Source organism: Mchenga conophoros, linkage group LG16, assembly GCF_057382185.1.
Source record: "Mchenga conophoros isolate Kocher_MC1m ecotype Shallow Benthic linkage group LG16, M_conophoros_male_GT1.1, whole genome shotgun sequence".
Taxonomy (NCBI): domain Eukaryota; kingdom Metazoa; phylum Chordata; class Actinopteri; order Cichliformes; family Cichlidae; genus Mchenga; species Mchenga conophoros.
In genome coordinates, this window is record NC_140541.1 from 2,284,842 (window position 1) to 2,299,049 (window position 14,208).

Consider the following 14,208-nt stretch of genomic DNA (forward strand, 5'->3'; position numbering starts at 1 on the left):
AGAAATCGTCGTTTTTCTCTTTTGTAATTGATGATAATTCAGTGAATATACTGCGCTGCTTCCTTTTATTGCGTCACACATTGCTTTAAGTTTTTCAGTGTCCGGTTATTTTTTACTGCTGTTTGAATTCTCTGTATGTTTGACCCTGTAGACTGTTTGATGGACTGCTTGTCTTCCTGTTTGTTACCGCCGCCTGTTTTTTAATAAAGATTTGGATTTCTGACTTCAACACAGCCTCTGCGTGTCCTCCCTTTGTGTCCTCTTCCTCTGTGAATGTGTTGCATGTGTCACAGATTCATTTTATTAACAGCTTTCCCACAGTGAGTTGCATCAGCATTCATTCACAGCACATTTCAGAAGGATTCAGATTAATACAGTGATCTTACAGTCAGAATGATCCTGACAGAGTGCCACTGTAAATGATCTTTCATCAGGTACATTTTAAAGTTCAGTATTTCAAAGCAGGAGTTATGAAGAATCATGCTGGCATTAGGACTAATAATATGTACTTACAAAGTCAAAGTTTTTTAATTATGCTAGAATATTGGAAGACAATCAACTTTTAGTGTTTTCTGCATATTAATTATTCTGAAATAAAGACGTGAACTTAACTGTACAGAAGCACTAAACAACTGACAATCAGTCAGCTCGGGCTGTGTTTAATCAAAGATTAAACACAGCCCGAGCTGTCATGCACAGTGAGTCTGATCCTTTGCTGTGAGAGTCTGACAAGCATGTTTCTGGTCAGTTTCGAAGAAATAATATCACAATGTTGATCTTTCTTTCCAATATTCCTTCTCTTTTACAACATAAACTGTGATCAAAGCTACTTATGTTCACAGCATGTAATAATACTGACAGTCCAGGGCATTGTGGTCTGTTGAGCTAGGGTTAGGGTTAGCAATTCAGACATATGTAATCAATATTAAACGTCTCTGATGTGGGCCACTGTCCGCAGTGTTGGGAAGTCCATACCAGGCTGGAACGAGTCAAGGTAGGTGAGCATCCACGAGAAGACACAGCAGATGCATCCTACTAATACTGACAGGACCAGGAGACTCCAGAAACCCAGCATCTTCTCTTCAGTGCCATCCTCGCCTGTCACCCTCTCTGCCCACAGCTCTTTGAGTATGGGGTGGAGAAGGGCGCAGAGAAACCCTTATTACTAATTTGTATTATAATTCAATTTTCATGAAATATTCATATTCAGTATCGGTCCTTTTATATTAATAACCACGTATCCCCCCAGGCTCATGGTGGGGCAGGGCTCTGTCCTGGGATGCTTGAGTACAAGGTAATGTACACCTGACCAGGTACCCAGGCTGTCAGAATTGTTTTCAATATTTGGTTCAAAAACATGAGTGACAACAAAAATCCAACTAGGATTCTTGCATATGATGAATGAAGTCTGTCTTTGACTGTATTGTCCAGCTGATCCATCAAACCCCCAGCAGGTGAACCTTATTCATGACATAACACGGCAACAATGTAAAAAATGAAACAGCAACAGTCTAAATGTAAAGTGCATTCTAAACTCCTCTTCAATAAATCATATGCAAAGAGTCATTCAGGACTGTAAAACGTGAACTACAGAACCCAGAGTCTTCATCATTAAATCTCTGGTTGCTTCATTTTTCTATCCTCTATCAGATACTTTAAGGTTAGGTTAGGTAAACTTGCATTCTCATGGTGAGGCAAAGTGCTTTATGTGTGTGTGCGTGTCATGAACGGCTATAAAAGGCCTATAATTAAAGAACAAAGCGGGGTTTGAGTTAGAGTTGCGGCAGACTGTCACTACTTGTAAATGGAACGCAGCCTTCCTACGGCGGACAGCTAATAACAGGAATCGGACGCGGTCCACCCAAGTCCACAGCAACCACCATAGCAACCGCCTAGCATGACCTTAAAAACATATTCTGTCTTCATAACTATCAAACACGTGAAATGACTTGCAAAGTGTTTAAGTGTTACAGCTGCAGAGAGCTATGGCGGTATCTTTGGAAGCTGTTTACATAGCTAATAATATACGATGTAACCATGGAGACAGTCAGTCACGTGAGCTAGCGGTGCACGTTTACTACAGTAAATAAGGTGATTGCGTGCACACGCTGCAGAGGGTAAAGACATTACTTCAATATTGTTTTATATTGATATATATTTGCCTTCTGTTGACCATCACCTCAGGTTCACCATCACAGTTTCAGCATACAGATGCACACTGTCTAAATATGAACACATTCAAAAACTTATGTCTCAGAAATAAGCACAGCTGTTCATGTTTGTCATTAGAGTTTTATTTGTAAGAAAATTATGAGCTTCATATTGTGCATCAAATAAAAGAACATTTCACAACTCTGAGTCAACAGAAACAGGAAACAGAAATGTCTCTAATGTAGACATGTACAGTGTAGTGTAAGCATTAAAAGATCATACAGGAAACACTAACATTTATGTGAAACTAATTGTAATAAAAAATGAGCAGGTGCTTTATAGATTTAAAAGAAAGAATCTGAAAACAACACTTTTTTGGTCTAAGTGATCAAAGTAGAAAACAGAACTGATGTTCAAGAACAAACCGTAGCTGCACTAATATTACACATCTCCAGTGTTGTGGTGAACAGACATGTTGCTTTTAAAACCACATGCAGTGTGTGACCGTGACTGTTCACTGAGACCATGAACGCCACTTCGCTGAAGCCTTCGCCTTCTTCTTCTTCTTCTTCTTCTAAATTGGAAGCAGAAGGAGCTGCTTTGATCTACTGAAAGGAAAAAGCAGAACATCTGTGCTGAAACCAGTCAGCTGAAACCATTAAGACAGGAACAATCATTCAATGCAGTGTCTCAGGTGGCTTAGCCTGTTACAACTGTTGATACAAGCTAAATACGGTTAACACACAGTGTCAGGGAGCTCCAGTGTGGGAACTAGTAGCTTTAGGTTTGTAGTCATTTAACTTTCATCCATTCATTCATTTAATTCAGGAGGAAGAAATGCCAGGTTGGTGCAGGCTGGTTACATGCATTTGGTCCCATGCAGTCTTTAATTAAATGACTTGGTTCACTTTATGGCTGGGCTGTATGTGGGGTTATATCATGTTATTTGGGCAGGAGTACCTGTCCCCTGTTAGACTTAGAAAGTTTCTCCATAAGTAGAGTTTCTGACTCTTCTAGCACATCTGTGGCTGACAGCTTTTTGGTGGCTCTTTTTACCCCACACTGGTTGTGAGTGTGTAAATAGCCCCACTAGTTCTTTTGGGTTGCAGTTAACTTGGGAGGAAGAGGTAGGTCTGCCATGACTAGATGAATAACAATTATCTGGGATACATAAATTTCATAATGCATGCATGTATCTCTATAAACCTGCCTGAGGGCTGCCATTTTTACATTCAGTTATTTCTTTGTTGAATCTAAATAATGAATGTGTTACAGTTAAACTGACACTGGTCAGTGTAAATGGCTCATTGGGACACAGAAACCTTTAAATTAAACCTGATATCGAGTGTCAAACAATATCACAGCTGTAAAAGCTGTTTACAGTCACAATTTATAAAACTATGATTGTAAATAAATTCAAACAAGTGAGCTTTTCTCTTTGTGCTGAATATCAACACTGTGATTTCTTAGACTGTAAGCTTTACTTTAGCACAACCAGTTGTAGAAGCTGCCACTCCAAATGTCTTTTGATAACAAGAAAAAAATACCTTTTCAGTCCACGGCCTGAAGTTCTTCTCCGACATCTTCTGCAATCGGCTTTGTCTGCTGGTTTGAAGACAATAAACCACAAAAAGATGATTTAGCCACTTTGTCTGCGTCATGCAGCTCGAATGTGTCATGTAACGATGTTGAATAGCCGTCGTTATCCCTCTGCTGTGTCAGTAGGATTGTACTGTACAGCATCTCATTGATATGTGAGGAATGCTAATGTAACACGATAACAGACTTACATCATTAAAATATAAAAGACAGGAGATATTTAGATATTTTTATATTTATATTACATTTTATAGCTCACGGATATTACTAAATAGATAGAATTTACTAAATAGCTGGATGAACATGAAAAATATGTCTATAATAACAAATGACCATGAGAGCCAGTAGAATTAATTCAACTGGACATTCAAAAGACGTCCTTAAATGCTCTTTAAGTGGCAGAACAGATGAACAAACAGTTAATTGCTTACTTGAGATGAAATCTGCTCAGCTACTTTGAAAACAGCTTCTAACTGGTTCCTCCTTTAACAGGATGACTGCTCAGGGGTAAGGCCATCATGCAGTCCAGCAACCTTTATGGTTCTGCTTTGATTCACCAGGAACTATTAGGGAAACCTTCCAGCGCCTCCTGTGAAAGACACAGGCATAAACACAAACATTTATTAACATGTTCCACATCCTGTGGACAACAACGTACATGGATGCAGGTTTATTGTTAACTTTTGTAAGGTTTATTTAGTGAACATATCCAGCTGCAGCTCCACTGTGATCCTGAGCTGGATAAGCACTTAAGAAAATGTGTCAATAAATGGACAAACATCAACTTACTATATTTATCCAAACAGATGGGACCAATAATGCTTCACTGAGTTAGAGACTTTAATGTCTCTTCTATGTAAGAATGTCTCGTGCTGATATACCTGCAAACTTGACAACAAAGGTTTTTCAGACTACATGTAGCTGTCCTCTATGTCAGCTCACACATTTACATTTATGTCACACTTATTTCTGCTTTCCCATTTTATAATTATTACTTACATTTTGATTAGATACCTTGAGTTTGTAAATGATCAGATTACATAATTGGAATACAATGTATCCAATTCAGGGTTGCGGGAGGATGAAGCCTATCCCAGCTGATACAGGACAAAGACAGGCTGCCAGTTTATTGCAGGTCTAACACAATATGTGTAACAGAAAATCCACTTACATGTTTGATATTTCTTATAATAATCAGAATTATGACTATTATTTAAAGGTTTCTTCATAAATACATTTTGATTTTTTATAACCTCTAAAATATAAACCTGAGCTGTTTCAGATTCTGACCTCTGACCTCACTGCAGCTCCCTCTTGGAAGTACGTCTGCTTCTTGTCCCCAGTGTTGACCGCCTGCCCTTGATATCACGTACTGTACCTGAGGAACAAAAAAGGACAAACACTTGCCTTCATTTAAAAGTACATTCATACAGAGGTAATCTATGGAAACACACTAGTTCACCCTTTGGGAGGAATCAGTTCCTGTGAAACATTTCTGTAAATGAACATCATGTGGAGAATGAATGAAATGAGTTCTTCAGGTGACTCAGCAGTCCCACACTGACAAATGAAATCTAGTTAAACTATTAAGCATCTTTGCTCTTCTGAAATCTGTGTTAAACAACAACAAACATGAATTAGTAACAAAAATACAGCTGAGTAGAGGCTTTACAAACCACCAGCAGCCATAATGCTGAATTTTAATCTTCAAATGTTTCTGAGCCGTCTTCAACCTGCTTTTAAAACATTAAAGTCCCACAGTCAATGCAGCCTGACTCAATCCTAGATGTTCAGCACACAGAGACACAGAGGTGCCGTTTAAAGTTCAGTGATAACCTGAGTCACTGATCATTTGCAGTATTACAGAGTCTGGCAGTCTTTGCATGATGTCCACGTCACTGTACGTTTCTAGCTGACTCTCAGGTGTGACAGGTGTGCCAGCAGGAAAGAGTAATAATAACCTGCATCCTGAGGTTTGTCATGCAGGATTAAAGGAGCCAGGCTTTGTTCACACAGCTAGGATTGTATTTTACACTGACCCTGGGTCAGTATAAGTATCATACAGTTTAAACGAAGCACTGAAACTTGCACATATTTATTATAGATGCACTGAAGCTAATCGAGATATTTGCTGTCAGTCTGTGGCTGCGAATAAACACTTTACTGGAAACTTTATTAACTAGTAACTTCATCAGTCATGACAGAAGCTAATATTTCTGTGCTAACATCGTTTAACCAGTAACAGCTTTCCTCCAATATAAGCTAACGTTTACACCGTAACTTTAAGCTAGCACCATAAAGACGGTAAAACACGTAATAATATCTACAAATGCATCTTAAAGCTGTTATATTAGCACTCTGTGTATTACTAACATAACCACATTAACATTACTGACACTCGCTGACTTTTAATAGTCAGTCTATAAATGCTGTCCGTTTAAATGGTCTTACCTGTACCCACTGCATATCCACCGGATTGCAGCCAGAGTGGATTCTGGAGTCTTCCACGCTCCTGTTAGTGATCCTCCATCTGGATGGATGAGAACAACCTTCTGAACAATCTAGCAGGAGATGGCCCATATCTATGGGACTGATTTGTGCTAATAACGCCCATTGTATGGACTGATAACAGCCGAAGCGGGTGAATAAAGTCACCCAGTAGCTAGCTGTGCCATTACCCAGCATACATCACTCCCTCCATAAATGCAACAAACGATACAAAAGTATCGTTCTACCTGTTTTTCAGGTAGTTGTTTACATTATATAATTTATTGTGTTCTGTATACGTCACTACAATGTGATTTGGAAAATGTCTAAATATACCGACAACAGGCACTTCCGCGGCAATCTCTTCAATCGGAGGACCCTTCACGTCAATTCCCAACGCGAGGGGGGTACCTGCGCGTCCATAAGTGCAGCAGAGGGAGCCTGACCATGCGTCACACGTTTGACGAGTTGGGAGTGAGAACGTGTTGGAACAGTCCATGTTGGGGTGTGTGGGGTCTTTGAGGGTGGAGGCAGCTCTCCTCTGGACTCTGCAATGGTAGATGCTCTGGAGAGAGGGCAGCGTACTTCTGGTGATCTTCTCTGCAGTTGTTATCACTCTCTGCAGGCATTTGCGGTCAATGTCAGTAGTGCTGCTGTACCATGCAGTGATGCAGCTGGTCAGTGTGGGCTCTACAATACAGCTGTAGAACCTGCTGAGGATTTTGGCCAACATGCAGAATTTCCTCTGCCTCCTCACGTATTACAGCCGCTGCTGAGCCTTCTTGACTTTCAAGATAAAGACCCTATAACGATACACATAAGGCCCACCAATCACACAAACACCTATGTGCAAGCACGTGCCTACAATGGGAAGAAAAAACTCAATTTAATTCGAAAAAACCTCCAGTAGAACTAGGCTCGGGGAGGGGCAGCCGTATTGTAAACTCCCGAATCTCCTCTGAACCCTCACAAAGCAAACAGAGAGGCAGCACATTATAACTTCTTAGCCAGTTTTAGGGCTTTGTCACCCTGGTTGCAGTGACCTTCCAGCTCTCAGAGGACCTTCAGAGCAGGTCAAGGGAGCCGATTAGGTCCAACTGTCAAGCCTTAACCACTCAGCCTTCCCTTTCAGGATAAATGACAGTTTGCCATCATCCACTCAATGGTACTCACCTAATATTCATATCACTGGACTATGGAAGTAAGTAAGAACACGTGGGGGGGAAAAGCACCACAGAAAAGCCCCAGTGGACCAGAAATTGAGAACTGTTTTACTATGAGGTGACAGTATGCTGTCACACAGTATATTACAGGAATAGAAAAACCACACCAGCAACAACAACAGAGGTGTGGAAGAAGGAGGGGAGGATGAATATAAAGACGACAGACACATTTTAGTTCAGTTTGCCGTTCTTCCAGCAGTGATGGAGGAAACTGAACTCTGCTTTCAACAACTCTTTAACACCTCCTGCATGAGGCCCAGGCGTCCACACTTTGAGATCATGCTGACTTATATTTTGCTGTCCTTCATTTCTCTGCTTACTGTGATTCTTAACCTGTTGGTCATCATCTCCGTCTCACATTTCAGGTAGAAAGATATCAAACTGAATTGATCTCAAGCAGTAAGAAAGACATTTCTTTTCACAGATAGTATTTCTTTTCTTTTTAAGCCTCTGCACTATATACTTCAATTTGAATAACACTTGATAGAGAAAACTAAATATAAAATATTGTGTTTTCTCTCCCTATTCAGGCAGCTCCACAGCCCCACCAACCTCCTGCTCCTTTCTCTGGCTGTCGCTGATTTCTGTGTGGGCCTCCTCTTGTTCTTCCAAATTGTGCTGATAGATGGCTGCTGGTTCCTCGGTGACATCATGTGCACTCTGTATCAATACCTAGCATATGTCATCACCTCGGCCTCCATAGGAACCATGGTGATCATATCTGTTGATCGATATTTGGCTATTTGTTACCCTCTGCATTACTCCACCAAGATCACACAACAAAGAGTTAAAATTGTTGTCTGTTTGTGTTGGATCTGTTCTGTCATCTTTCAAAGTCTGATTCTGATGGATAACCTGGAGCAACCAGGCAGGTATAACTCTTGCATTGGAGAGTGTGTCTTTGTCATTAATTACATCGCAGGACTTGTTGATGTTACTTTTTCCTTTATTGTTCCCTTTACTGTGATTGTAGTTTTGTATCTGAGAGTGTTTGTGGTGGCTGTGTCTCAGGCTCGTGCCATGAGGTCTCAGCTTGCAGTCACTCACCAGCGATCAGTAACAGTAACTGCAAAGAAATCGGAGCTGAAAGCAGCCTGGACTCTTGGTATTGTTGTTGTTGTGTTTCTTATATGTATGTGTCCATATTACTGTGTGGCTCTCACAGGCCAAGACAGCTTGCCAAGTGCTTCATCACTGACATTTGTTCTATGCTTAGCCTACTTTAACTCATGTCTGAACCCCATTATATATGTCTTTTTCTACCCCTGGTTCAGAAAATCTATAAAAGTCATTGTTACTCTTCAGATACTGCAGCCTGACTCTTCTAAAGTCACCATGCGTTAGACCAAGATTTTGAAACTCTTCATCACACACAAACAAACACACACACACACACACACATGCGCACACACACACACACACACATGCACGCGCGCGCGCACACAAACACACACACAAATAAATAAACTACTCACAACTAATAAAGTACTCATTGGTTTTCTTATATGTTTTGAAAAGACCCAAAGCCGAAGTCCTTTACAATGACAGCTGCATTTTTTCTTGTTGATGATTCTTTAAATAATAGATGAAGTAATGTGAACAGAGTGGAAAAAAGCCTTTGTAGTGCATATGTAGTATGTCTTTACATTTTTATGTTAGGCTAACAAACATAGAGTACTGTTCATTTTCACTTGTTTGCCCAAAGCACAAAATGTTTAATTAATGTGTAGTTAACACATTTTTACTCTTTTACTGTGCACTATTTTTTGTAGTCACCGTAGAAAAAAATGTATGCACATATAAGTAGTGTGTTGCTGCGTTGTGTCTGACAGTGAAAAGCAAAAAGATAGACCTCCAAGCAAATAACTTGCCCACTCCAGCTCCCATAACGAAATATAAACAGGTGGGACAAGAGTTAGCTCAGCCCACTACAACTTCCAAGCTTGCAGGACTTATCTGTTCATGCTAACATTAGCAGTGCCTATACACATCCGTGGCAGACATTCAATTCAGTTTTATTTATATAGCACCAAATCACAACAGCAGTCGCCTCAAGACACTTTATATTGTACAGTAGACCCTACAATAATAGATACAGAGAAAAACCCAACAATCACATGACCCCCTATCAGAGATGGGCAGTAATGCGTTACTTGTAATGCGTTACTGTAATCTGATTACTTTTTTCAAGTAACGAGTAAAGTAAGGGATTACTATTGCAAAAACTGTAATTAGATTACCGTTACTTTCCCGTAGGAACGCTGCCTCACTGCATTACTAAAACCGTGATTTTTTGCGAGAATGTCTCACGACAGTGACGTAAGCGAGTGCGCCGTTAGTGACAACAGCTGTGTGCAGATCAACAATGGATCACATATCGATTGTGGGAGAGAGTATGAGCGTGCAGCGTTTAAAGCGTGGAAGTACTGACCTTATTTTGAGTTTGATTCCATAAAAAGTGACAAAAACATTAGCGTCCAACGTGCATGGGAAGAAAACTTCTTTTTACAGCGAAAAACCCCCCTAAACTTCCAAGCAAGCACTGAGTGCGCAACGACATAATGGGAGAGAAACTCGTGGATTCTTCAACTGACCGCGGCACACCTGCACCAGGGTAAACCTCCGCCTACGCCAGTCCTGCTTTACAGGTGAAAATAGAGCAACAGGACCGCTGAGTCTTTGACTTTATTTATTTTCTGCTGTGTTTTACTTGCATCTATTTGAAAGAGTGAGTGTAAACACAAAAAATATTTTATTTTATGTGCTGGAATGTGTAGAAAATAGGTTTAAATGTTAAACTAATTTATTCAAGTCAGAGAATGTTGCATATAATTAAATCTTTGCTTGATGCATAAAGTTAAAAGATTAAAACTGATAAAACAAGTTTAAAAAAAGAGACTTTTCCATTTGATTACATTTTGTATGATGGATTATGCAGAAAAAGTAGAATTGGGCTGAAAGATCTATCACTTTATCACCTCTTCAGGTTGTAAATCGTGTTTTTAAAAAGTAACTAAGTAACTAAGTAATTAATTACTTTTGAAAATAAGTAATCAGTAAAGTAACGGGATTACTTTTTTGGGGAGGTAATCAGTAATTAGTTACTGATGACTTTTTTCAAGTAACTTGACCAACACTGCCCCCTATGAGCAAGCACTTTGGCGACAGTTGGAAGGAAAAACTCCCTTTTAACAGGAAAAAACCTCCAGCAGAACCAGGCTCAGGGAGGGGCGGGGCCATCTGCTGTGATTGGTTGGGGTGAGAGAAGGAAGACAGGATAAAGACATGCTGTGGAAGAGAGACACAGATTAATAACAGGTATGATTCAATGCAAAGAGATCTATTAATACATAGTGAGTGAGAAAGGTGACTGGAAAGGAAAAACTCAATGCGTCATGGGAATCCCCGGCAGCCTACGTCTATTTAAATACTCTAGGAACAACAAGTAGGCCTGCAGAGCGAGAGCGAAGTGCTCTAATAGGGTGATATAGTACAATAAGGTCATTAAGATAAGATGGGGCCTGATTATGTAAGACCTTGTATGTGAGGAGCAGGATTTTGAATTAACTGAAGGCTTTTCAGTGAGTTTTTAGGACATCCTGATAATAATGAATTACAGTCGTCCAGCCTGGAAGTAATAAATGCATGAACTAGTTTTTCAGCGTCACTAAGAGACAGGATATTTTAGAGATGTTGCACAAATGGAAGAAAGCAGTCTTACATATTTGTTTAATATATGCGTTGAAGGACATGTCCTGGTCAAAAATGACTCCAAGGTTCCTCACAGTGTTACTGGAGGCCAAGGTAATGCCATCCAGAGTAAGAATCTGCTTAGATACCATATTTCTAAGCTTTTCAGGGCCGAGTACAATAACCTCAGTTTGATCTGAATTAAGAAGCAGAAAGTTAGCGGCCATCCAGGTCTTTATGTCTTTAAGACATTCCTGCAGTTTAACTCATTGGTGTGTGTTATCTGGCTTCATGGACAGATAGAGCTGGGTGTCATCTGCATAGCAGTGTAAATGTATGCTATGTCTTCTAATGATACTGCCTAAGGAAAGCATGTATAATGTAAACAGAATTGGTCCTAGCACTGAACCCTGTGGAACTCCATAATTAACCTCAGTGTGTGAAGAGGACTCTCCATTTACATGACAAACTGGAGTCTAATAGATAGATATGATACAAACCACTGCAGCACAGTACCTGTAATACCTACAGCATGTTCTAATCGCTCTAATAGGATATTATGGTCGACAGTATCGAACGCTGCACTGAGGTCTAGCAGGACAAGCACAGAGATGAGTCCACTGTCAGAGGCCATAAGAAGATCATTTGTAACCTTCACTAAAGCTGTTTCTGTGCTGTGATGAGCTCTGAAACCTGACTGAAACTCTTCAAATATGCCATTCCTCTGCAGATGATCTGTTAGGTGTTTGACAACTACTCTTTCAAGGATGTTTGATATGAAAGGAAGGTTGGAGATTGGCCTATAATTAGCTAAGACTGCTGGGTCTAGAGATGCTTTTTGAGTAAAGGTTTAACTACAGCCAGCTTGAAGGCCTGTGGTACATAGCTGATTATTAGCGATAGATTGATCATATTTAAGGTCGAAGAATTAATTAATGGCAGGATTTCTTTGAGCAGTTTTGTAGGAATGGTGTAACCCATATCACCTACGCATTGTCACATGACCCACGTCAGCTGATTTGAGGCCCCTCTCCTGATTTGCTCCTTCCACGTCGTGGCAAGTATGAAAACTGGCTGTGGAGGGATACTTTCGGGTTCGACCTCTTCTGTGGCTGTAAGCTGATGGCGTTTAGAACGGCGTTGGAAAACAAAGCGTTTTCTCCCCTCCATTCATCTATAAAATTGTATCACCTCAGCAGTAAGTGTCCTTAACATCTACCAAAAGCAACCTTTTAGTTGTCAGTAACGAGTCGATCGTTTCCGCGATTAAAAAATTACTTTGTTCGGCGGCGTTCTCACCGCAAGTAGAACTCCGGTTCGAAAACTGTTTTTTTTTTTAAACACTTTTATTTATTTAAGCACTTAAATGGGTTTTCTATGAAACAAATTGCAATTGACTGATTATTGTTATGTGTTGCCTTGAATTCGGCTATGCTGTCTGTTAGACAGTTGTTTTTCTTTAATGTTGTTTCTGTATTTGCTGGGACTAAGGACAATAACGGACTATAAAGCACCAACAACCGGTATGACGAACGCGGCCGTGACTCTGGCAGACGAGCTGAACACTTTCTATGCTCGCTTCGAGGCTGCAGCTAAGGACTCCAACGATGCTAGTGCTAGCGGCGCTAACGGCTGCAGACAGGAAGATACTGCCAGCACCGGAAACGTGCTCGTCATCTCCGAGCATGAAGTAAGGAGAGCCTTCAAGAGAGTGAACACCAGGAAAGCAGCAGGACCAGACGGCATCCCAGGTCGTATCCTAAGAGACTGCGCATACCAGCTAGCTCCTGTGTTCACGGAGATATTCAACATCTCTTTATCTCAGTCGGTGATCCCCACATGCTTCAAAGAGTCCATCATTGTTCCTGTCCCGAAGAAACCCCACCCTGCTTCTCTCAATGACTATCGCCCTGTAGCCCTCACCTCAGTAGTGATGAAGTGTTTTGAACGCCTGGTCAGAGACTTCATCATTTCTTCACTACCAGACACACTGGACCCACTACAGTTCGCTTACCGTCCAAATCGTTCCACAGACGATGCCATCTCTCATCTCCTCCACACATCACTCACTCACTTGGACATTAGAAGGGGGAATTATGTTAAAATGCTCTTCATAGACTACAGCTCTGCATTTAACACCATAATTCCCTCCACACTCACTACCAAGCTGGAGCATCTGGGACTCAGCTCATCTATGTGTCAGTGGATCTCCAACTTCCTAACTGGCAGACCACAGGCAGTAAGGATGGGCGGACATGTCTCAGCCTCCACCACTCTCAGCACTGGAGCCCCCCAGGGGTGTGTTCTGAGCCCCCTGCTGTACTCTCTGTACACATATGACTGCGTGGCCACTACCAGCTCCACCACCATCATCAAGTTTGCTGACGACACCGTCGTGGTGGGCCTGATCTCTGATAACAACGAGACGGCCTACCTGAAGGAGATTAGGAATCTGGAGAACTGGTGCCAGAGGAACAACCTCCTTCTAAACGTCAGTAAGACAAAGGAGCTGATAGTGGACTTCAGCACTAAGCAGGAGAGGAACTACCAGACCCCCGTCATCAACGAGTGCCCAGTGGAGAGAGTGGACAGCTTCAAATACCTCGGAGTTCACATCACGCAGGACCTGTCATGGTCCTGTCACATCAACTCCGTGGTGAAAAAGGCTCGTCAGCGTCTCTACCACCTCAGACGCTTGAGAGACTTCCAACTGCCCTCCAAGGTGCTCAGGAACTTTTACTCGTGCACCATAGAGAGCATCCTGACGGGAAACATCTTAACCTGGTTCGGGAACAGCACCATGCAGGACAGACGAGCTCTACAGAGGGTTGTGCGATCAGCTGAGCGCACCATCCGCTCCGAGCTCCCTGACCTGCACTCAATCTACAGCAGGCGGTGCTGGACCAAGGCCAGGAAGATCGTGAAGGACCTCAGCCATCCCAACAACAGACTGTTCTCTCTGCTGAGGTCAGGAAAGCGATTCCGCTCCCTGAAGACCAACACAGAGAGACTGAGGAGGAGCTTCTTCCCGCAGGCGATACGGTCTCTCAGTCACAAT

General features: G+C 41.5%; 1 protein-coding gene and 1 long non-coding RNA gene across 3 annotated transcripts in view; one reads left to right on the plus strand and one right to left on the minus strand.

Moving 5' to 3' along the window:
• Positions 1–3,582: 3,582 nt before the first annotated feature.
• Positions 3,583–14,208, minus strand: part of LOC146556079 (uncharacterized) — a 77,368-nt gene continuing 66,742 nt past the window's right edge. The window contains exons 2-4 of one of the 2 annotated variants that reach the window (XR_014889074.1): positions 5,041–5,128; positions 4,182–4,339; positions 3,583–3,756 (exon numbers count right to left, since the gene is read on the minus strand). This is a non-coding gene — a long non-coding RNA (uncharacterized LOC146556079). Of the gene's footprint in view, positions 3,757–4,132; positions 4,340–5,040; positions 5,129–14,208 lie in introns of those variants that run through there. The other variant, XR_014889073.1, reaches the window with a different exon arrangement.
• Positions 7,617–8,804, plus strand: LOC146556080 (trace amine-associated receptor 4-like). Its single transcript, XM_085248623.1, has 2 exons — positions 7,617–7,825; positions 7,991–8,804. Exons 1-2 carry the CDS (start codon positions 7,662–7,664, stop codon positions 8,802–8,804), a joined length of 978 nt encoding a protein of 325 aa, XP_085104749.1. The 5' UTR covers positions 7,617–7,661.

Bases quoted from the DNA above. Each gene is read 5' to 3' on its own strand.
- LOC146556080 (XM_085248623.1), top strand. From the start codon at position 7,662: ATGGAGGAAACTGAACTCTGCTTTCAACAACTCTTTAACACCTCCTGC. The intron at 7,826-7,990 runs GTAGAAAGATAT...CTCCCTATTCAG, and splicing joins ATCTCCGTCTCACATTTCAG to GCAGCTCCACAGCCCCACCA.